The sequence below is a fragment of the Microcebus murinus genome, chromosome 10 (assembly GCF_040939455.1).
Source record: "Microcebus murinus isolate Inina chromosome 10, M.murinus_Inina_mat1.0, whole genome shotgun sequence".
Taxonomy (NCBI): Eukaryota; Metazoa; Chordata; class Mammalia; order Primates; family Cheirogaleidae; genus Microcebus; species Microcebus murinus.
The window spans coordinates 23,562,288-23,587,196 of NC_134113.1; the positions used below are offsets into that span (position 1 = coordinate 23,562,288).

A 24,909-nucleotide genomic window follows, 5' to 3' on the forward strand; every position below is an offset into this window, starting at 1 on the left:
AAACCATATATCTAATTAGGGGTTAATGTCCAAAATACCTAAGGAATTCTAACAACTCAATGGCAAGAAAACAAATAACCCAATTTAAAAAATGAGCAAAGGACCAGGATAGATATTTCTTGAAAGAAGACATACAAATGACCAACAGGTATATGAAAAAATGCTCACCATCACTAATCATTAGGGCAAATTAAAACCACAATGAGATATCACCTCACAACCTGTTAGATCAAAAAGATGAAAGATAATAAGTGTTGGTTGAAGATGTGGAGAAAAGGGAATCCTTTTATACTGTTGGTGGAAATGTAAATTAGTACAATCATTATAGAAAACACTACAGAGGTTCACACACAAAAAATAGAACGACCATATGATCCATCAATCCACTATGGGGTATATATCCAAAGGAAATAAAATCAGTATGTTGAAGAGATATCTGAATTCCCATGTTCATTGCACATTATGCATAACATTCAAGATATGGATCAACATACATGTCCATCAACAGATGAGTAGATAAAGAAAACATGGCATACATACATAGTAAGATACTATTCAGTCTTACAAAAGAAGGAAATCCTGTCATTTGCAACATGGATGAACCCAGAGAACATTATGCTAAGTAAAATAAGCCAGGACCAGAAAGACAAATATTAGTACCACACAATCTTACTTATATGTGGAATCTAAAAAAGTCAAACTCACAGAAGCAGACAGTGGAATGGTGGTTGCCAGGACCTGGGGGTGGAGTTGGGTGGATAGGGAGATGTTGGTCAAAGGGTTACAAAGTTTCAGTTAAACAGAATGAAAAAGTTCCAGAGATCTATGTACAGCATGGTGACTATTATCAATAACAATGTATTGTATACTTGAAAATTTGCTAAGAGGGTAGACCTAAGATATTATCACAACAAAAATAATAAGTAATGTAAGGTGATAAATATGCTAATTGACTTGACTTAACTATTTCACAATAAATAAAATATTTGAAATATCATGTTCACCGTAAATATACACAATTTTTATTTGTCAACTATACCTTAATGAAAAAAATTTTAAATTGAAAAAATGTGTTGTATATATATATATGTGTGTGTGTGTGTGTGTGTGTGTGTGTGTGTGTGTGTGTATGTGTGTGTGTGTATATACATGATGGAATAGTATGTATCCTTTAAAAGGACAGAAATTCAGACACATGCTACAATATGTGATGAACCTTGAAGACATTAAGCTAAGCAAAATGAGCCAGTCATAAAAGGACAAATACTGTATGATTTCACTTCATGATGTACCTAGAGTAGTCAAATTCATATAGACAGAAAGTAAAATACTTGTTGCCAGGAACAGTGGGGGAAAGGAGAATGGGAAGTTATTTTTTAATGTGTACAGAGTTTCAGTTTAGGAAGACAAAATGTTCTGAAGATGAATGCTGGTGATGGTTGTACAACAATATGAATGTACTTAATGCCACTGAACTTAAAAATGGGTCCACAAATCCCACACATGGGTATATATCCCATATAAAGATATACTATGTCATATGGATATGTAGCACTGAATCACTGTTCCCTTAGAAACAAAGTGAATGTGTACCAATAGAGCAACTGTTGAATAAACCATCGGCTATTCATAGCATAGAATACTATACAGCCAATATAGTGGACCAAAGCAAAGCAGTTGACTTGAAATAGTTTCAGTGAAGTTTCTCTGCATAGTAATTGCAAGGTCCAGAAAAATCTGGTATACCATTGTGTAAATAAATGACAAAGTCTAGTGTGTGTGTGTATATAAAGTTCATGAATATGGATATATATGGCTGGGTATATATATGTATATACTTACACATAAGTACATATGTGTGTCATTATATGAGCTTAGAGAAAAGTATAGGAAAATATCTACTAGATCATTCATATGGATTAGTGAGGGTAGAATTGGGAGTAGTTGGGGAAAGGGAGAAGAAAAGGAAATAAGCAAAACATAAAACAATTACCTTTCAAGTTTGGAGGGTTCGATTTGCTCCTTTCAGTAACAAGTCCAAAACTGACTGTTTTACATATATTTTCTGGAATACAATTTATTGTTGCAGCCACACCTACGAAAAAGTATGCTTTAACAAAACAAAATTTATTTAAGAGATGCTGTTGGCCAATTGTAACCAGAATTACAGGAAAGCCTTTATTCATTAATTCATCAAGTGCCTAAAAAAGGAAAAAAAAAACAAAGGGACAAAAGCAAATTAGTAAAATACTTTTTTTTAGATATTATTAGCCTCATTCCCCTTTGCAGTCCCCATTGGTTGTTGGATGAAGGGATACAGGAATAGACAGGGGTACCATAAATGGCAGGTCCATGGAGAAAGACATGTGATGTCCAAGTCATCCCAGCAGTTCAGCAATGTGGCCATCATTTCCCACTGGTTTCTGACCTGCGCCTCAGGAGGCCAGCCCTGCCACATGTGGCAGGGTGAACCTGGACACCTTATCAAAATAGAGAAACCGCAAACATTCGCCAATCACCCACCTCATCCACTCCACTTTAGTATGAGTAAATCAGAGCTAGTTGGTTAGTGACAGGAAAGGAAGAATGGTAAGCCGTCTCCCTACTCAGCTTAGAGTCTATGGTCAGTTATTAGAACCCCTACTTGTATACACTCTCAACTCCCTGGCTCCTCTCCTGTGCATACACCCACTTCCTTGGCAAAATCATAGCCCCTACTCTGAAACCCAACTCTGAACCTTCTTAGGGCCTGCACCCCTGCAGTTGGGGTGGGCTGGAGAAAGTCATACAACCATGCGAGTGGCCCCACTTTAAGTACCTGACCAAACCTCAGCACTGCCTGGCAATATTCCTACATTTTGCCAGTACAGTCACTTTCCCTCTCTCCTAGACAACCATTTCACGCTCTTCCCTCCTCAAAATTCTAACTTTCCTTCCCTATCCTACCCCCTGCACCCCCAGCTAACAACCCTACTTCTTCCACTTTACTGAGAAAAGTGAAGCAGTCAGGGTACAGTGCACTGGTCATCCATGTCACACACCTGAATATCCACCCCCACAGCTCTGCCTTCCTTCTTGCTACCTAAAGCTGGCACCAACACTTAGGACATCAACTTTGCCCCCGATGGCCTACTCAGCCATTCTCTGTAACATCATAAATGTTTCCCTCTCTACAGAAATACTTCTATCAGCACACAGCCATGCTGTCACCTCCTCCATCTTAAAAAATCAAAATGTCTCCATACCCCAAGTTCCCTCTCCACCCCAATTCTCTGCTCTCCTTTACAGCAACACTCCAGAGTTGACAATATTCCAATCTCTCTCCTTTCATTTGCTTTTAAACCCACTCCTTTATACCCAAACCCTTTGGTGGCGGTCGCCAATAGCCTCTACTTGGCTAAATCCAATGATCAAGTCTCAGTCCCCATATACCATATTACTTCTAATCTAAGACACCAATATCTCATACGTGGATTAAACGGTCACATGCCACCAACTATAAAATGCCTTCTGATTTTAGAGATGTTAAATGTGAACAAAGTTCATGTTTAAGACTCAGTGAATTGTGGTACTTGATTCATCAGCAACATGTGATCCTATTGATTACTGACTCCTTCTAAAAATGCTTTCTTCTCTTGGCTTTCAGGCCACCATATTCCCTCGGTTTCCTTCCCATCCTACTGGTCACTCCTTTTCAGTCTTCTTTGCTGAGTCCTCTTCTTCTCCTGCACCTCGTGGTACTGGAGTGTCCTGGGACTCACTCCTCTTCCTTCTCCATTCCCTCCCCTTACGTGATCTTAATCAGGCTCGGGGTTTTAATTTCATTTAAAGACTGATGAAATCACAAGTTTTTCTCCTTAGTCCCAACCTCTCTTCTGAACTCAAGACTCACAGAATCAACTTCTGACTCAACTCCTCTACTTGGATGTCTAACAGACATCTCAAACTCAACAAAGCCGTATTCCTTGCCCCTAGCACCCTCCATCACCACCACACACACACACACACACACACATACACACACACTCATGCACACACGTGTGCACACACACACAAATGTAAGCTCTGTGAGGGCTGGGAATTTGTCTGTACTATTGGTTGACTGTGAAGTATTTAATGGACAGCACCAGCTCTGCCACAGTACCAAGCACACAGTGGGCTCAACAGACTAGCTAAAGCAGCAGTCCCCAAACTTTTTGGCACCAGGGACTGGTTTCATGGAAGACAATCTTCCACGGACCGAGGGTGGGGGTGTGGGAGAGGTGGTGCTGTGTTCATGTGGTGAAACGTACCCCGTTTCCTAACAGGCCACAGACCTGTACTGGGCCATGGCCCAATGGGGTTGGGGCTCACAGAGATAAAGTGATCCCTTTAAAACAAGTAGATCAGGCCTCACTCCCATTCAAAATTCCAGTTGTTCCTCATTTTGCTCAGATGAGAGCCTAAATTACAATGGCCCTGCAGAAACATTTTCAATTTGACTTCTCTGACCTTATCTCCTGCTGCTACCCTGTAATTCACACAGCTCTAATCACACTAGCTAAGACATCCCTCACCGAGCTAAGCAATTCTGTCTCAGGGCCTTTGCACTTGCTGCTCCCTCTTGCCAGATGGTTCTTTCTCCAGATTTCATACAGCTTGCACCTTTACCTGTTTCAGGTATGTTCATAAAGTCACTTCAGTGACAACTAATCTGATCATCCCATTTAATCTAGCCCTGTGCCCCTAATCCCCTTTATGCACTGCTGCATTTATTTTCTCCCATAGCATGGTTCTCCTTCTAACATACTATATAATTTATGTATGTATGATATGTTTTCTTGTATATCATGTTTATTACTAGTCTTGCCCATTAAAATATAAGTTCCATGAGGACTTGGAGTTTGTATTGTTGATTGACTGATGTATTTGACTGACAGTATCAGAATAGCACCTTGTCCAGAATAGGCTCTTATTAAATATTTGTTGAATTAATATAAAAGGCAGATGTTGGGGCTATCTATTCTAGAAAAGAGGGAAACTATTTGCCTCATATAAACAAAAAAAAATTCCAATATTGGGAAGATCTTGAAGCAATGTAACAGTGGGGAGTGTTGCTGTTGTTCATTCTTTTTTTGCTAGCAGCTTCTAGGAGGTGGGATTCGGAACGTGCAGAAGAGCCAGACACGGAGTGGCCCCTGAGCCACCAAACTGTTGCACTAGGAAAATGGCTGTCCCTGCCTATCTAGAGAAGAAACTTCAGATTGGTTGGGGGCTCAGAGGAGAGGAGAAGATTTCTCTTTTCTTTTCTCTCCACAGCAAACAGTGATTTAATGAGCCTTGACAATTACATACAAACACTTAAGGATCAAAAGAAGATTAATTAGTAATGCTATTTAACACTTCTTTCTCTCCCTTTATGCAAAAAAAAAACTATAGAGTGTAATCTGAAGAGTCTTATGCAGACCAACAGTACTGTTTTAATTAATTGGCTAATAGAAATCAGCTTTCCATGATACTGTTAGTCTCTTTTTGCATAAAAAAAATGATCAGACAGACATTCTTTTTATATTGAAAATCACTCTTTAAGGAAGTGTTTTTAGGATGCCCTGGCATTTATTACTGGAAAGAAATAAATATTCTAAAACACCCCAAGGTCTTGTAACACTAAAATGAAATATGAATATGTATTGTTATCTCCCTAATTTTCCAGTTCTTTCATTTCAGGCAATTTGTTTATAAATTAAAACAAATTTTTAGGAAAAAACAATGAATCATCTCAAGAATAATTAAAAGTGAACTTTGTGGAATAAAATGCACAATAATAGAAACATAATAAGATTACATTTAATAAAAGGTGGCTATATTCCTATCAAAATTATGGAAGACAAAAATAAAGCAATTTTGAGGAAATTTCTCTCAAAATTATTTCATTAAAAATACTTAGTAAAACAGAATGCTGGCCAGGCGCGGTGACTCACACCTGTAATCCTGGCACTCTGGGAGGCCGAGGTGGGCGGATTGCTTGAGGTCAGGAGTTCGAAACCAGCCTGAGCAAGAACGAGACCCCTGTCTCTACTATAAATAGAAAGAAATTAATTGGCCAACTAATATATATATACACAAAAAATTAGCCTGGCATGGTGGTGCATGCCTGTAGTCCCAGCTACTTGGGAGGCTGAGGCAGCAGGATTGCTTGAGCCCAGGAGTTTGAGGTTGCTGTGAGCTAGGCTGACGCCACGGCACTCACTCTAGCCTGGGCAACAAAGTGAGACTCTGTCTCAAAAAAAAAAAAAAAAAAAAGACAGAATGCTGTTTCCTATCATTTCAAAAAATAAAAATTATGCTGTATCTCTCTGCATTAACTGTCACCTCGTTCTACAAACTCCTTCCCCAAAAATAACTGCCTTTAATAATGGTTGTGCTACAACTCTTCTGCTCTAACACTTCTCGGTGACAGAGTACCCATACTCCTAAGATTGTTCGAAATGATTATTTAAAGATAAAGATATTTAAATGCTACTAGGTCATCAAAGCCTTAAATCCCAATCATTCAGTGACAGTAACAAATACATTTAGACGGGCAGTCTAATCCTCTTTTTGTGAAAACTATTGAGGAAGTGAGCAGAGATGACTGACAATCTGAGAATTGGGAAGAAATAATATAAGCAAAAGCAGTATTGAACATGTGGGCTATTGCAAAATGCACAAAATCCTTTTCTTACAATCAAAGTCAGCCATTACCTTCTAGGTAATTAAGATAAATATTAAGATTAGAGATACTTGACATGGCTTAGATGAGACCTTGTTGAGCCTTGAGTGCAGTCTTTTGATAAAGGGATTTGTTCTGTGAAGTTCTGATTCAGTCAAGGGGCCACACTTGGGGATTGGGAGGCCCACACGTGGCCTTGAGGCCACAGGTTCTCCGCCCCTGTGTGGGCTATTATAAAATGTACAAAATCCTTTTCTTACAATCACAGTCAGCCATTACCTTCTAGGTAATCAAGATAAATATTAAGATTAGAGATACTTGACATGGCTATATGAGCAAACTGAATACACATCTGTAATTGAGAAATAGAAGCAGTAACTGCTATTTGCTCAACCAGAAAACCAGGTCAGTTTGATCCAACCTTACCTCTTTTCTAAGAATTTTGAGACAAAACCCTATTATTAGAAATAGAAAAGCATATTGCATAGCAGATTTTCAAAATCAAAGATTATATCTACCAAATAGATTGAAATGACTCAAAAATTATCCACACTAAATATCCAATGTTTACAAAATATTGTTTTCCTTACCTGTATATTTTCTCTAGTGCTAAGAGCTTTTCCTGGGTCAAATGGCTGAAATGGCTGTCAAAATATAAAATATTAACAGTAGGAACAATATTATTTGAGTATTCTTTTAAATGAAACTGTTAATGTATTCTTCTAAAATTAAGTACCAATTTATTGTAAAAGCAACATTTGTTATAGTCAGAAAAGATTAGTATAGAATAAAGAAGAAAGTAAAAATCATACATCAGTCAATTTCCTCCAGGTGATCAATGCTATTATTTCTATGTGTTTCCTACCAATTTCTTTTTGATGTATTTTTAAAAATTGTGTAGAGATTTGTATTCCATTTTCACTAAAAATTACATCATAATTTTCTCCCCATATCATTAATCTAATAGGCAGGTAATATTCTACCCTATGAATGTAGCATAATAACTTCTTTCTGACTGTTGTTAGGCATCTAAGGGGGCCACCTCCCACTACCACTTCACCATTCAGCCCTGGTTTAAATAACACTGATGACTATTTTTGTCTGCATTTCTGATTATTGCCTTTGGATGGATTCCTAGAAGCAGAATTTCTGGGTCACAAGATAAAAATATATTGAGAAAACTGGAAGGGGCTGGCTCAATTTACACTCCCACCCACAGTGTTTGAAAATGCCAGGATTATTGCACTTTTAACAACACTCAGTATTATCACTTTAATCTTTGCCAGTTTGAGGTAAAATTGTATTACTATTTGTAATGACTACTTTTGTGGTTCTTTTCCACATTTTCTGTTAATATGTTTGGCTCTAAATGTAATGCTGCATTAGGAAACATTTAGTTCATTTGTCACAGGAAGTTGTTATATCATCAAGTAGGATGCATCCCTCTTGGTACAGAAGGCCGTTTTAAAAAGATGCCTGTTCGTAGAAGCCAATACTGACTCCTCCTCTATGCCCTCCATCACCAGGAAGTCCCCAACAGCTTTCTTGGACAGGTTGCTCACACTGGGATGATATCCCACCTCAAGCACCTGTAACCCTGTGCCTGAGGGCATTCTGTGGCCATCAGAATGTTCAGAAGAGACTACAAGTGCAGGTAACAAACCTTACCAATGAAGGACAAGAGAAATGGTCTATCCAGTCTCTCTGAGGGCCACAGTTGCCCACAGCAGTGACCTTTTCATTAATGATCTCTGGATTGGTTTTCCTCCCTTCCCCAACTTTCCCACTTGCTCCCCATAATTCCTGGAATCACTTTGCAAATGTACTATTTGTTCTCAGATCCTAGTTTCAGGATCTGCTTTTGACTCCTAAACCAATATATCACATATAGATTTTATTCAAAAAAAAAGTATTTAAATTTTTTAAGTAAGCATTTAAATATTTTTTCTTCTTTGAATATATTCTTTATTGCCCATAATACATTGAAAAGTGAGTAACTAAATCTAGGAGGACATCTTTAATGGTATAAATTAAAGAGAGTTGATAATGGGACTCTAGAGTTGGTGATAACAGCAGAATCCCAATATGAGTATAGAGTTAAAGGCATATGAAAAGTCCAATAGTAATCTGTTAAGACTTTTTCAGTTACTTCTTTTGGAAGTGAAACTTAATTCATTAATCCCTTCTTTAAATAACTAGCCTGCAGCCTAATAACATTGGCACCTATTTTAATTATAAACCCTGAATGCATTTCCTCTTTTAATTACACTTTTTAAATTCCCAATTGAAGCTGGAAAGTTGCAAATTAACTTCGAGAATATAAAATCTGAAATCAGAACCCACTGGGAGATAATTCACCTACACATTTATCTTATGAAAACTAGTCAATAAAAATGAAGTTTGGAATTTACATGAAAAAAATAGTTTCAGACCTTTTGTCTTTTTGATTTGGTGAAAACAGTGGCCATTGAAAACTTTGTTGTTTCTCACTCCACCCAACTGGTTTCTCCTTCCTTCTCATCCTCCTGAACTCTCTCACTGAACTGTAAGCTCCAGGAAAGCAATAACTCTATTTGTCTTTTTACCATTCTATCCTCATGCCTGAAGAGGCACCTGTATTCAGTAAGCACTTTAAAAATAGTTTTCAACAAATTAAAGTATAATTTTAATAACAAAATGCAAACCATTTAGAATAGAGAAAAGCTGTTGACTCAGAAGTAAGAAAATACTGCTAATTTAACCCAGGTAAGAAGATGAATTAGTTCATGCCACAGAAACTAAAACAAATAGCCTCTTCTGTGTGCGTGCGTGTGTGTGTGTGTGTGTGTGTGTGTGTATACTCCCCCACATATACACATACACAGGGATGTATATACATACACATGTATCCTATTGCCTAAGGAACGTTCCTCTTAGGATGTTTTGTGGATAGCCTCACACTTACCCTATTACAATAAATTATAATGCTGTAATAGTCACGGTGAAATAATGAACATATATTATATGTAAATATAATGCCAACTTATGCAAGTGATTTTCAAGACAAATAGCTCATTCCCCAGTTTCTTTCAAGTCCTCCAAATTTGAACCCAACCAGCATGGGTTACATCTGTCAGCCTCACTCCTCACACACCATCTCCCCAGGCAAACTGACTCACTGCCTCCTTGTTCCCTTTTAGTTGGCCTAGGAGGGTCCGAGCATCTGCCTGAAGCAAGATCACCCAGTGATTCCCAGATCACCGTGAAAACCAAAGCAGAGGAAAATAACAGCTCATTCTGATTTAATTTACGCATTAAATGTCAACTCCGGTATTCATTTTCAAGGATTCTTCAATTATCCAGTTTACAAATAAAAATTAAGCAAGCCAGCTAAAACTATCTCCTAAAATCAAAAACAATGAGACGAAATAGAGGGATGTTCTTTCCTCACAGAAATCAGAAGAAATTTGAACAGCACATTCTTAACTCTTATCAAAAAGACCCAAATAAGATATGAGGAAAGACAATTTTGATTAAGAACATTAACCAGAAATGATAAGATCAGATCCCAAAGTCTAAGAGGTAGTGGCTGACAAAATGTGTCTAATGAGACTGTCCATGGTAACTATGGCAGCATCTCTGAGCCAAAATTCAACTGCAAAGATCTACTCCAAAGCCACATCTCTTCCCCTAGGACATACTTCCCTCCCAGTTAAACGTAGCCTAGTAAAAACCTGATGTTAGTTGTAACCAGGCTTACCAAAGAGGTCTGGAATACCGGAGACTTGTAAATATAATTCCGTGGGAGTATATTCCTACACTTTAGGAATGTAACCTTCAAAGATAAAAAAATGACTTTAATCAAATTGCAGGTTACCTTCATTTTTGTGGTAGCTTTATAGCCAGCAGGTACTGAGCAAGGCATATTTTTTCCATAAAAAATATGGATTATCTCATTAAAGGCTTCAGCAAATAATCCCAAATCTACAAGGACTTCTATCTATAAAGGAAAATATGAGATTTTTAATTAAACCATTTGTTTCACTTATAAAATAAAAACTTTTAGAGAAAATCATCAAATTCCTGAGATCCAGAATTTCTGCTAAATGTTGGTAATGCATTACGAATTAATGTTTACTAGATACGAGTGGATGGAGATGCATGAGTTTGTGCGTATGCTCATTTACATGTGCAATGGACCACGGAGCTAACAAACAGCAGCAGGCGGCTGCTCAAAACCATGGACATTTATCAGATGTTGCTTACTTCATCAGAGTCAAACAGATAAAAATATAGCAGTTGAAAAGTTTTAAAAAATTATTATTTTGTTCCCATTATGAATTATGGCTTACAAGAAAAACAAAAACACTCCAGATGTTTTCCAACACTCTGAGAAAAGTCAAACCAAGAGACAATTTCACAATGTATCAACATAGAGACAACTATCAATTTTCTTATCCATAACTATTAGACACTGTCAATTTTAAAGACATACATTTAACAATATTTGATTGATCACTATACATTTCATGTGGTTTATTTTTAATACAATTCAGTAGGAGTATCAATCAGGAAATTATAGGAAGAAAAGAAAAGTTCCCATTTCAATTCATTCATTCATTCTACATGTTTACTGAGCATGTCCTATGCACCAAACTCTCTTGGAGGGTACATTCCATTGGGATGTATATTTAGCTAAATGTAAGTGACACATAAAGACATAAATGGCATGAAAAGGCTTAGAGGATGCTAACAAAAGCTATTTTCAAGATTTTGGTTGGGAAGGAATTCTCAGTGGAGGAGACCTTACAGAGATGATTTGGGAATGACATTAAGGGACATGAACATTCTGCTGAGGGAACCTGCATACAAAGGTCATGGGGCAGGAGCTCAGGAGCTCAGAGAGGAGGGGAGGAAGGTAAGGAGGTGAGTATAAATGGTGGCCAGGGAGGCTGTCAAGTGGAGCCTGAAGACCAGAGTAAGGATTTTACATTTTATTCTCTGTGTGGTAAGAAATTCTTGGAGGGTTTCGAACAAAACAGGGCCCTAACCTGACTTATGTTTTGAAAGCATCTAGTGACTTTGTTGAGAATAGAGAAGGGTAAATGTGGAAGCAGGGAATAAAATATAAAACTGGATTAAGATATAGCTATATAACATAAAAAAGGAAATCACTGGGGCACTTTAGAAACTTAACAGTGTAATCTCTTGCTGTTTGTCAAAAAACATCACTGTCTGCTGTTTCCTGACTGACTCTTCTGTCTTCCCACACACTGGTCCCTGTTTATTTCAGAAGGGTCAGGCAAACTCAGCTCACACAGGCTGCCATTCCTTCCTCTGTACAATCCATCTGTTGCCCTTTTTCATTGCTTCTGTCAGAACGCTAGTCTGGTTTTTCAATCCTGCTATGCCAGTAAGATCCCACTGCTATCTCACTCTGCTCCCGACACTGTTACTATATAACAAATGTGATCATGTCACTCTCTTGATCAAAATTCTACCGTGTTTCCCCAAAAATAAGACAGGGTCTTATATTTATTTATCCCCAAGAAGACCCCCTAGGGCTTATTTTCAGAAGATGTGTTATTTTTTTAAGTACGGTACAACAATCTACATTTATTCAAATATAGTTAAGTCATCTTCTTCTGGAACATCATCATAACTCTCCAAATCCCGAATACCATCCTGAATTTCTTGCAACTCTATTTCCTTTAGAACCATTGGCCCCAATCTCTCATGGCGAGCAATAGAGCTCTCATGGAGCAGATGAGAAGGGCTGCTCATCTTCTTTACCGCTCCGTGATGAAACGCATGGGTTGTGCAGATACGCTGCGTAGTCATGTCCATCACTAGGTCTTATTTTCTGGGTAGGGCCTATATTCTGCAAATGCTTAGAAATTCTGCTAGGGCTTATTTTATGGGTAGGTCTTATTTTTAGGGAAACATGGTATAACTAGGCCAGGAGAGGTGGCTCACGCCTGTAATCCTAGCACTCTGGGAGGCCGAGGCGGGAAGATTGCTTGAGCCCAGAAATTTGAGGTTGCAATGAGATATGATGATGCCACTGCACGTCAGCATGGACGATAGAGCGAGACTCTGACTCAAAAAAAAAATTCTATAACAAATCCACTCACCAACCTAAGGCTCCAGAAAGAGTCCATAGTTCTTCACTGGCTTTTGCACTACTCTAGGACAAAAACAGTTACCAACTGCTAACAATACAATAGAAAATAGTCATCTAAACAAAAATTTTGTTCCAGATTATGCCTTTTGGTGTCCCTCTGGGTCTCCTTCTGACAAGTTGTTAATGGTCATTGTGACCCTCTCATGCTCCTTGCCTCTTAATGACAGCCCAGAATGCACCTGTTTCCCAGTTCTGACTCCTCAATCTCCTCCTTTCTCCCATGGCTCAACCTCCACATTTGGAATTTAAGACTGAGTCCCTGGTATTCCCCATGTCATGGCTCTCTGGCATTCTCCTGCTACCTTCTACAATATCCCACTCAAAACTTCCACTCCAGCATAACTGGACCAACCCTGCACCTAAACAAGTCACTACTTCCTCACCTCTGTATCTTTCACACTTCTGTCTCCCAGGAATGTCCCCTTCCTCCTCTCTCTTGCTCAGTTAGTTACACTCTTTTGAAATCTAAATCTTACCTACTTGGTGAAACCTAAAGACGTAAAGCCATTTTTCCCTCTTTCAAACTCCTAGAGTCTTAGTAGTCATCACACTCATGTGGAAATAATCAAACAGCAGGTGCATGCACATTGTCTTGGGTGTAGGTCCTGTCTCTCTTCCCAGTTTTCACTTCATTATAAGCAAGGACCATGGGTTACATATCTTTTATTTGAGTTACTAACATGGTGCTTTTAAATAGGAGGTACTCAATAAATATTGTTTTAGAGTTAAATCAATAAATATCTACCAAGTATTTTTTAGGTAAGTTTCCACTAAACACTAAAGAGAGTATGGACAACAGGCTCTTGGTAAATGTCTGTAGATTTAAAATTCAATTCAATTATGAAGTGCTGAGTATCAAGGATGTGAACTTATCCTCCAGACACTATAGGGAATTAAAAGATGAATAAGATACAGGTCCTACCCTCAAGAATTTTTCAATATTGAAGAGAGCATAGTTTAAACACAGAGAGAGAGTGCAAGAGTGAGACAGAGAGAGCGAGAGAGAGATGTTATATGCAGGGTTTTTTTCCAAGTGTTATTTGGAATTCAAAATCAAGAGAACTCATAAGGAGAGTTCAGTAACTCAGAGAGGGTGATCCAGAAATTTTCATGATCAATAACAAATTATTTATTCTCAGTTTAAAATATATTAATAGTCATCACCAGAATTCCTCTTAGGAATTTCTTCATTCAGAAATAGAATTTAATGGACTATTTGGGTCTGAAAACATGGGCCCAAGGACAGGGTCTAGATGGGAAGAACAATTCAAAGAGAAGTCTAATTTTCCCTCATTATAAAATGGGAGGGATCTGGGGAAGAAAGATAGAGGGTATTTCCAAAAAAGGGAAGAAAGGATTAAGCCAGTGGTGTGCTGGAGCCCACTCACTCCCAACGGCAAGAGCTGACTATGCACATCTTGTCCCAATTCCATCTTCAGTGACACCTAGTTGGTAGCTCGAAGTCAACCATTGTGGGAGTATTTACACCATGGATGGAAATTGCAAATGCTACAAATCCAAGTTTTTTTTGGGGGGGAGGGGGTTAGAGGCAATTGTGAAACATTTACTATCACATAGCTCACTACATCATTAGAGGGGAGGCCAAGAAATATTTTAAGTTCCAGAATGCCTAATATTCTATTTTAAACTGTTTGTTTTCCCTCAACCTAAATGTCCCTATCTTCCCAATCTTTAGTAAGGTCCACTATAGAAAGAAAGGCCTCGGGCAAACACATGCTGTGTGTGTTTACGTGTGAGTAAATGTGTGGGTACCCGTGTGTTTGTAAAATACAGAATAGGGTTGAATTTTATATTAAAGTTTAGGAGATGCAGAACAGCGAGCAAATTTTCTGAATGTTGAGGTGAATCATGTACAAAACAAGTTCAACAAAAGTGGGAACATACAACATGGGTGACCAGGAAAGTGGGCAGAGAGAATGAGGTACTTGAGGTTCCCACACCACATGGTGTTCAAGCCCATTTCACATGAATGAAAGAAACTTAACTGACTTCTAGGTTACAGAATTTACTGTAATTTAGTGTCTATCTGGTCTTATTAATTCAATTGCCTACACATTAAAAAAATACTTCTGTATCATGATATCCATAAAGGTCCTTAGGAATAAATTCATATAACTTCAGAAAACTGGCTCATTTGGGCTCCACCAGGAAGCCAATCTCTCAGAAGTGGTGATTTCCATGGTGCCTGGTGTTGGGTAAACCTTGTTTCCATGTGCAGCTGTTCCCTACTTTCCTGTGGCCGAAGCACAAAATGATCTAAATCAGGGGTCCTCAAACTTTTTAAACAGGGGGCCAGTTCACTGCCCCTCAAACCATTGGAGGGCTGGACTATAGTTTAAAAAAAACTATGAACAAATTCCTATGTACACTGCACATATTTTATTTTGAAGTAAAAAAACAAATGGGCAAAAACACCTGCATGTGACCCGTGGGTCGTACTTTGAAGACGCCTGATCTAAACCTTTCTAACTGGTTCTTTCTCTTTATTATACTGATGAGTAAGTTATTTTTATACCAGTATAACACCACATTATTATCATCTTATTATGAGTATTGGAATCAAATTAATGTGTGACAATATCCTTAATAGTTCAAGAATATCAAATGTCTTAAAAGCAACATACCTTGAGGATTCTTGCTTCTATATTTCTCACTAGGTCTTGGCAAATTACAGAAACAAAATATTGGTATAATGCAAGGAGTGGCAGAACCTACCAGGAGAAAAACACTTTGTTTTAAAATATATTTTATGAAGTTAATAACTTAATAATCAAATTTAGCCAGACATTAAATCTAGGAAATATTATATAAAATATTGATTGATTTTCCAGACTAGGAGACTATACTGTTTGGTATAAGTGAAATGATCTGCCTAGCATATGCTTTATAATTTTATCAGAATTTTAAGATGCTATCAGATACTTATAGTTCCAAGCAGATGCCATTTGGTACCCCAAATCTAGGTTTCACATCCCTTTAAGCATGAAAAAGTTAAAACCCAATTGATTATCTTCCTTTAAAAAAATTAACTCAACGTAAACACATGAATCACTGTGGCCTATGGAAAAATTATAGCAAATGAGCAATCAAATTAATGTAAAATTTAAAGCAAAGTAACTCAATCCATGTTCCCTAACTAGCTCCTACTTATTAATTTCGATGTCTGCTGCTATGTGTCTTCAATTAGGATTTTACTGCCAGCAAAAAAATAATTGTAACATGCCTATTGTGTGTTAGGCACTGATGAATGAGAACAAAATCTAAGTTCTTGTCTTTTCATAGCACATATTCTACTGATTAAAATCCAAGCTTAGTCTCTACATAATATTTTTACTTTTCTAGAATTATTAATAACCCAAAACTCAATTGTTCTTGAAGTCTTATGAATATATGTGAAGGCTTAGAGAATATTGATATATTTCAATTGACCTAGCCACTATCCATCCCCAAAAAATGTTGAGGGCACAGTTTTCCCAGACATTGGAACAGCTCCTGATCTCAACTCAAATCTGAAACTCAGTTCCTGCAACTGTATCCTACCCTGCCAAAGGGAGATGGAGTATTGGGATCCCCAATAGATTATTTAGCAATCTATTTCCCACAGTTCCATAGCTTTGGGTCCCATAGCAAATTTTACATTTTACCCAAATCTCCTTAGCCATTGGGCTTCTTCTAGAGAAGGTTAATGTAATACAAAGTGGAAACTGTTTACTTCTTGCAAATTCAGCTGGGGAATCTCTAGTTGTCAGTCACTGGCAGCTGCTAATAGCAACTGCTTTTTAAAAGGATTAGAACTGGTCTTAAATGATGTCAAACATAATGCCATACATTTTTATACAATTATTCCCTGCAAACATAACACAATACATTTTTCTACAATTAATGCAGCACAAAATTAAGAGTTGGCAATTACCTTTGCGATTGTTTCTTTAGTGAGAAATGGAAACATATCATTTTATTGCTGCCAATTACTCAATTATTCAGAAAAACAATCTCAGTTTTTTAAGCTTTAGAGAAAAAAAGTTTTACTTCTTTTCCAATGCAGTGATATGTATTATATATGAATATGACTAGGCAGCTAAAGGTTACCCAGAGGATAGACCCATTTTCTCAATCCAGAAATGAATCCCTTTAACAGTAAGAAAAGCACCATTTTGCTATTTTATTAATAAACAATTTCTTGCAAAATCTGCCAAGTATTAAAAACATTTATCAACTTATTCACTTTAACATATGGTTTTATAATTTAACCAATCACATCAGGGGGCAATAAATATTTCCAGTATGAATAGAAAGTTGAATTTATAAGAACAAACATGCCAAGAGAATTTAAAAATATGGAAAATAAAAGAAAGTAGTATTAAAATTATGGAGGAAGGGGAAAGAAGCAGAAAAGGAGAAAGAATAAATATTCAGAAGCAAAAACAGCAAAAAAAAGAGAGAGAGAGAGAGAGAGAGAGAGAGAGAGAGAGAGAGAGAGAGAGAGAGAGAGAGAGAGATGCCAAGCCAAAAGATAGGGAAAAGAGCATAAATGAAGAAAATAGACAAAATAAAGTAAAAGAAGAAGACACAAAACCCACCAAAAGTTAGAATAAACTAATTTATTTTTAAAATGCAACCAACTTCAAATTTATGATATATACTGTGATTTCTTTCCTCAAAGGAAAGGAAAGCTATATTTGGATTTTTGGATTTCCTAGAACAGTAAGAAATGTCTGTCTTTTTGTCTCAACAGTTAGAATCTGTTGTTCTCTGAGATACACCCATGATAGAGAAAAAGACAAGAGACACAAAGATAAATCTATTGCAATAAAGAAATGCTCTCATAGTTTTGGTATTGACATGAAATGGAACAACTTAAGGCAGTGAGTTACAAGTGCACTAGATTCCCACATTTGATATCAGTGACACACTGATCAATTTCACCACATATCTCAAATACATATATATATACATATATATGTATATAAATAATAGAGTAGAAAGAGAACAAATCAAATAGACATTGCTTTTGTATCCAAATGCAAAGAAAGAATATTAATCAATACATTTTATTTTGAAGCCTAGATAAGAATCTTAAATAGAGAGAGTTTAAAAGTTAAACAAGAACTGACCAAAAGAACATTAACAATATTTGAAAAGTATGAGTTTAGTGTGGTAAAAATACCACAGTAATTAAGACTTGCTGATTTTATAAATTACTTACTAATAGATTTTGCTTAACAAAATGTAGTTCACGTATAACGTAATACAGACTTGCAACTACAGAGCAGATGTCAGCCCTGTGTCTATCCGAGAAAAGGTGGATGCCTGGGAGAAGCTGAGTGATTTCATACTGAGCATAGGATCGTTCAGCTTTGGGATGCGGAAGCGTAGTTCTAAGCAAACCCTGAAAATGAGAAAAAGGTGAAATAAAGAGCTATGAATTTCATTTTCAACAATGAAACAAAAAAAAGTACATGTATTACTTTCTAAAGTGTTTAGTGCATACCTAGCACATGCACTCTGTAATAAATGGTACTTATCATTTATATCAGGCATCCTCAAACTACGGCCCACAGGCCACATGGGGCCCACCGAGGACATTTATCCAGCCCGCTTGGTGTTTTTGCCGCAGCTGCCTGTCCTGCTTAGCAGCCGACTTGTCCCGGACCCACAGTGTGCATGTGTGGAATGTGCGCTGCACTCTCCAACAGCCCTCCAACGGTCTGAGGGACAGTGAATTGGCCCCCTGTTTAAAAAGTTTGAGGACCCCTGATTTATATTATGATCATTATAGGTTCCAAGTGCTTTTATCACTCAAGATGGGCTTTTTAAATTCCATGGTAGTTAGATACTTACTATTTTCAAAGGAATTATCATTATATTAAATTATCACTTGTTGAGAGTCAATTTTATGTTGAGCACTGCTAGTAAATACTTTATAAACATTATCTCATTTAATGTTCATTTAACCCACCATTACAAGGAAGGATTATTATCTCACAATTGATACAATTGAGGCTTAAACAACTAACTTATCTGCAGTCACAACAGTCACAACAGCTAACAATGGCAGAAAGAAGATTCAAAGACACATCTATTTAACTCAAAAATCTATGTTCTTTCCACTATACTAAGCCATAAGTAGAGGAAATGATAACTTATAAGTCTAAATCAGACAGAGGTAATTCTAAATTTACAACTGCATTAAATGAAAACATGACTTGTATAAGTTGACTAATATTTCTTGGGTAATTTATATGACCAATGTGTACTAGATAATGGGGAAACAAGACGAATAGACAAAACCAAATTTTACATTCAGGAGTGCTTCTTTTGTTCTCTTAGTAATTAACATTTTCTGATGACAAATATATTATAAAGTTATTCTAATGTATATATCAGGAAAGAATTTTAATCAGATTTCTTATTGAGATTATGAAGCATCCTACTCTAAAATACTATGTAGTTATTGAAATTTTTAATTTCACAGATTTGCTTTAAAATCATAGAAAGAATTAATAGGCTATTAAAATAAATTCCACCAGCTAACTTCGATTTTAGGTATGGTATGACAAAGAAATTCTGTCCACATTATACAAAAAGTTAAATAATTTTAATTTTTATTATTTTTTTTATTTTGCATTTCAGAATATCATGGGGGTACAAATGTTTTGGTTACATGGATTGATTTTGTACCACTTGAGTCAAAGTTATAAGTGTTCCCATCACCCTGATAGTGTACATTGTACCCGTTAAGGATGATTTCACTCATCCTCTCCTGCCCACTCCCACCTGCTTGATTTCCATTGAGTTTTACTTCCATCTGTACACATAAGTGCTGATCAGTTAATTCCAATTCAATAGTGAGTATATGTGGTGTCTGTTTTTCCATTCTTGCAATAATTAATTAAGAAGAATAGTCTCCAATTCCATCCAGATTGTTACAAAGTATAAAAATTCATTATTTTATAGCTGAATAGTACTCCATGGTATACATATACCACTGAAGATCCCAATCCCTTCTGACTTGTAAGGTCTCAGCTGAGAAGTCTGCAGTTAGCCTGATGGTAACTGCAGTTAGCCTGATGGTTTTCCCTGGTACATTACCTGATGTTTTCACCTAATGGCTCAAAGGAGTTCCTCCTTCACATTAACTTTGGCAAGTCTGATGACTATATGTCATGGTGATAGCCTCTTTGCAATGAATCTCCCAGATGTTTGTTGAGCTTCTTGTACCTGGATATCTAAATTTCTAGGAAGACTAGGGAAGTTTTTCTCAATTATTCCCTCAACTAGGTTTTCCAACCCTTGTGTGTTTTTTTCTTCACCCTCAGGAATGTCTATAATTCTTATGTTTGGGCTCTTTACCTAATCTCACGTTTCTTGTAGGCTTTGTTCATTCCTCTTAATTCTGTGTTCTCTTTGATTGACTTGTTTAATCCAAAGGTGTTGTCTTCAAGCTCTGAGATTCTTTCTTCTGCCTGGTCTAGTCTATTCTTAATACTTTCCATCATGTTTTGTATTTCCTTGAATGAATTTTTCATTTCCAGCAGTTCTATTTGATTTTTTTTAATAATTAGATTTCTTTAGTGAATTTTTCATTGTGAGTGTGTGTGTGTGTGTGTGTGTGTGTGTGTGTGTGTGTGTGTGTTGGTTTTCCATTTTCTTTTGTATTTCATTGAGCTTACTTACAATCCATATTTGGAATTCTTTATCTATAATTTCGATATTCTGATTTTGGTTGGTATCCATTGCTAGAGAGTGGTGTTCCCTTTTAGGGGTGTCCCTTTGCTCTTATTCTTCATACTTCCAAAGTTCTTTCACTGATGCCTTCTATCTGGAGCAGCTATTGCTTCTTATTTTTGGATTTTCTTTTGCTTAGATAATGGCACATCCAGTTTAATCTCTAAGATTGTAGGTGGTGCTTGTGGGTAAGAGTCAACCACATCCTGTATGATTGAGTCTGTAAATGCTGTAAAGGGTATGTAAATTGACCTCCCTGTCAGTAGGTGCTGCTTGCCAGAAGGAACAAGCAGCAATATTGTTTTGGGGGCCTATGACTGGCTCTAGTCCCCTCAGGAGAAGCACCCGAATGCCCCAGGTAGTAGGGGGAGCCCTGGAAATTCAGGTGAGTACTATTCTCTGCCACAGCAGAGGCAAATATGGAAGTGCAGCAGGGTGGGGCTGGGTTGGGTGAGCACACCCTCAGACTCCACAACAGCTGGCAAGGTATCTGTTTCAATAGGGGTCAAAGGTCTGCTCCCAGCTTCTGGGCAAAGTAGTGGCCACACCCAACCAAAGGTCTACTTGTCGATGTGGGTCCATCTAGAGATTCACAATCTGCCATTGTGGAGTGTGGCTTGCTCCTCTCCATCCTCCCCTACTCCATAGCTTCCCCCAGCATCTCCCAGCAGACAGGAGCTCAAGGCAGCCAAACTCCCCTACAACTGTGATGCAGGCCAGGAGGTCCTGCCCCACATCTCAGCCTGAACTGAAAGTGCAGCCATCCTGTTGGGGTGAGGGGTGACCCATGAGAACACTGCAGCTAGGATCCACACTGCACTCTCCTCTTCAATCTTCCCATGTCCCCTGAGTAAACACAAATCTCCCCTCTGCACCCCCAAGCAACATGATCAAGACCTGGGTTTACAGGATATGCCCAGTGGGCCTGTCCCTGGGTTTTGGAAGATCAATCCCTGACTATGTCAGGGAGAAGTGTGCTATTTGCTATCTCAAGTTGCCCACAGGGTGCCCAAGCAGATTCAATGTCCTTCTGCCTCAGAGGCATGCCCCATTCTGATGGAGTCACCCCACAAGCAGCAGCACAGAGGGCCAGTGGGCAGGGAGCTCACAGTCTTGAGCACCCCTCAGTCCATTGTAGGACCCCAAGAGGAAAGGTCTGAGTGGAAGCCTTGGTGTGGTGGCTCAATTGTCTCTTGGCAGCTGTGGGTGGGGGAGGGAAAGGAGGGTAAAAGAGCCTGGATGGAGGAAAGTTAGCACTTTGGTCATGTTCATCCCTTTCTCCAGGAGGCTGCCCACCAAGCCTCCCAGAATGTCCATACACTGGAGTCATGCAGATCACAAAGGACCCACTGGACCCGTGCCTCCTGCGGTCTGGGCTGGAGTTGGGAAGTGTATGTGTGGGAATGGGCAAGACAAAACCCGAGGAGCTTAAGCCCCCTGGGGAGGACAAAGGCACATAATGGGTAGAGAAGCAATATGGCTCTAGCCATCCCAGCTCAGGTCTGTGGAGATGGGAGGCACCCCAGGGGGACTGGGATCCTGGTGCCCTGTCCACAAGAAGCCCCCAGCTCACTGGTGGCAAGAGCCTTTGAGCTCATGTGGGCAGAAAGTGTCTCCAGCAGCTTCAGAACCTGCTGACTATTAGAGACATGAGGTAGGGAGAAACTAACGGCTCCACCTACTCTTCTCACTGGACTCCAAGCCTCTTGGGGATTGATCTCTGCCAATACCTTATTCCTTCGTGTTCTGCTCTGCAACTTCTTTCCCTGGAGTCTCCTGAAGGTTCTGGCACCCTTCCCTCAGACCCATACCAGATCTATGTTTGTTTGCTTGTTTTTTCTCTTTCATCTAAAACTTCTTCTTACTGAGAGACTGTGGTAGCTGGTGTCTCTGGTCAGCCATCTTGCCTCTCTCCCCTCTAAATATTGTTTAAAATCACATCTTTTATAAAACATCAACAGCATTATTTTAAAGAACAAGGAGAATCAGAAAGTAAAGAATGCAATGTAAGGAGGCAGAGTTCAGTTGTCTCTTCCACCTCTTCCCTTTAAAGCACAGGCAAGAGGTATATAGAACATAAGTAAATTGAAAAGTCTAGCCTTAAATGAAAAGAATTCTTTCCCAAAGAACTTAACTATTTATATTTCATAAGCTATCAGACTCCTCTGATATACAGAACAAGGGTGTCCATCCTTCAAAGTAAGTAAAACTTTAAGCAGACTGCAAAGGCCCCTGGCTATATCTCAGAATCTCAAAATGTCTTATATCTCAGATAAAAAGCTCTTTTCTTCTTCAGTGAAGTCAAACCAAAATTCTGAAAACTGTAAACATGCCTTTTCTGTAGTCTTCAATGTATTTTCACCTTCATTATAAGATATATTTTATATGATGTAACCAAGAAAAATTTAATTTAGAGCCAAGGTAACCTAAGGCAACCATTTGGAGTCAAACAGACTGCCTTCACATTGGTTACTAGTACCATGATCTTACTAAAGACAGGAGACTCAGTTTCTCTATCTGTAAAACTCCCTCTTCTGTAGTCTACAGGAGAAAACTAACTCTGCTGAATATTAAAGGTAAAGGTGCCACAGAGGGGTTCAGGCAGCCAAGAAAGATGGGTTTGTGATATTTAATCAAGGTTCATGCTATTTTCTTACATGTGAGTTTTATTAATATGACAAACTACTGTACTTTTTTTTTTACTGATTGAATGTCTACTCTAGAAAAAGATGTATAAAGTTACCTGAAAGAGCAATGCAGACAAAATGCAACAGTTGGTTCTTTTTTTAACATTCGATGTCTGAATAAATCTAAATAAGTATAAGAAAAACAAACTGATTAGCAGACAATTTTCCAAAAATATTTTGATATAAATGTATCTTTAGACACATGTCTAGAATTTTTAAAATATAAGAAAAAATATATAAGATAAAAAAATCTATCTATAATCCTTCTACCTAAACATGATTACTAATATAGCAACAATTCCTTCTATATTTTTTCTATGTGTAGTTATACACACATAGAAACACATATATACATACATATTAAAACTATGATTATACAATACATACTATTTTATAAACAAATTTGTCATTCATGGACATAATGAACTATATCATAATTTTAAAGAACTTTAGTATTTCATCATATGAATGTATCATAATATAAAAATATTAATCTCCATTTTAGTTTTTTCCAATGCTGAGGTAAACATTGTTATACCTACATTTTTGAGCACTTTTATCAGCTGGATAAGTCCCTAAAAGCGTAATTTTTTGGTAAAAGTAAGTGTAAAATTAAAGCATTTGATGAATGTGGTTAAATAATTTCCCCAAAAGACTGAAGCAATGTATGTTCTCTACAGCTGTATATTATGGAGCTATTCACAACATTAAGTATCTCCACCAAAGATTAATGTCTCTCCATTTACTACTGTCTCATTTTATGTCCCTTAGAAGAGTTTGAGTTTTCTTTATATGGGTCTTAAAATTCACATTTGCAACTATAAGCCACATTACCTCCCCCTAAGTCTTACTTAGATAAAGCCAGTCGGCTTCACTGTATTAATAGCAATGCCTATCTGAGTTCAGCCTCTCTGGGTAGATATTCAAGTGTGGTATATTTCAGTGGGGAGAAGTTTCCTCTACTCATGGAGTCCAGGAAAACAGCCAAAGCCCTTGTAGAATCACATCTCCTGTTGAAGTCAGACTTCCAGCTGGATAACCAGGAAATGATTTTTCTGTTCATTGAAAATTGATAGGTAATAATTCCAGAGGCTCGGAAAAGCTGAGGTGCCCTTTAGCAGGAATGTGATAGTTGTTCCTTTCCCAGCTGTGAACCTTCCTTGGCCACCAACCTCTACTAAGTCATAAGCCCAGACTTGTTTAGGGAGAGTGTGTGCATCTAAGGATGAGTTCCATCTCAGGAGTGCAAACTATCAAACTTGACAGAGGTTTAAATATGTGATGTTTAATCCTTTCAAACTGGTACTTTCTTAATTCCCCTGACCAAAGATGCTAATATTCTAAAAACAAGGTGATTACTAGCCAGGAAGAATTAACTCTTTTTTTTTACTTTGCTCTACAGCTCAAAATGCTACCCAGGTTTTCCCCCACCACTCCCTATAGATAAGTTAAAGAAATAACTGGAGAGGTGAAGGAAACCTGTGCCTCTATACCTGCCATACCTTATAATTTCTCATGTTAATTAAATATTTAAGGTATTTGTGAGTGCTAGCTGTGTATAAGCCACTGTTATAGACGTTCATATAAGTTATGTGTGATAGGCTCAATAATGCCCCCAA

At 37.7% G+C, this 24,909-nt stretch overlaps 1 protein-coding gene across 3 annotated transcripts in view; it reads right to left on the reverse strand.

Annotated features, from left to right (window-relative positions):
• CFAP54 (cilia and flagella associated protein 54) overlaps positions 1-24,909 on the reverse strand; it is a 303,509-nt gene that overhangs the window by 131,098 nt on the left and 147,502 nt on the right. For all 3 annotated transcript variants that reach the window (XM_020287907.2, XM_076007090.1, XM_012775331.3), the window contains 6 exons: positions 23,347-23,413; positions 18,082-18,264; positions 15,500-15,586; positions 10,548-10,670; positions 7,282-7,335; positions 1,994-2,201 (listed from right to left, as the gene is read on the reverse strand). In XM_020287907.2, the coding sequence (XP_020143496.2) occupies positions 1,994-2,201; positions 7,282-7,335; positions 10,548-10,670; positions 15,500-15,586; positions 18,082-18,264; positions 23,347-23,413 (722 nt within the window). The remainder of the gene's footprint in view (positions 1-1,993; positions 2,202-7,281; positions 7,336-10,547; positions 10,671-15,499; positions 15,587-18,081; positions 18,265-23,346; positions 23,414-24,909) is intronic.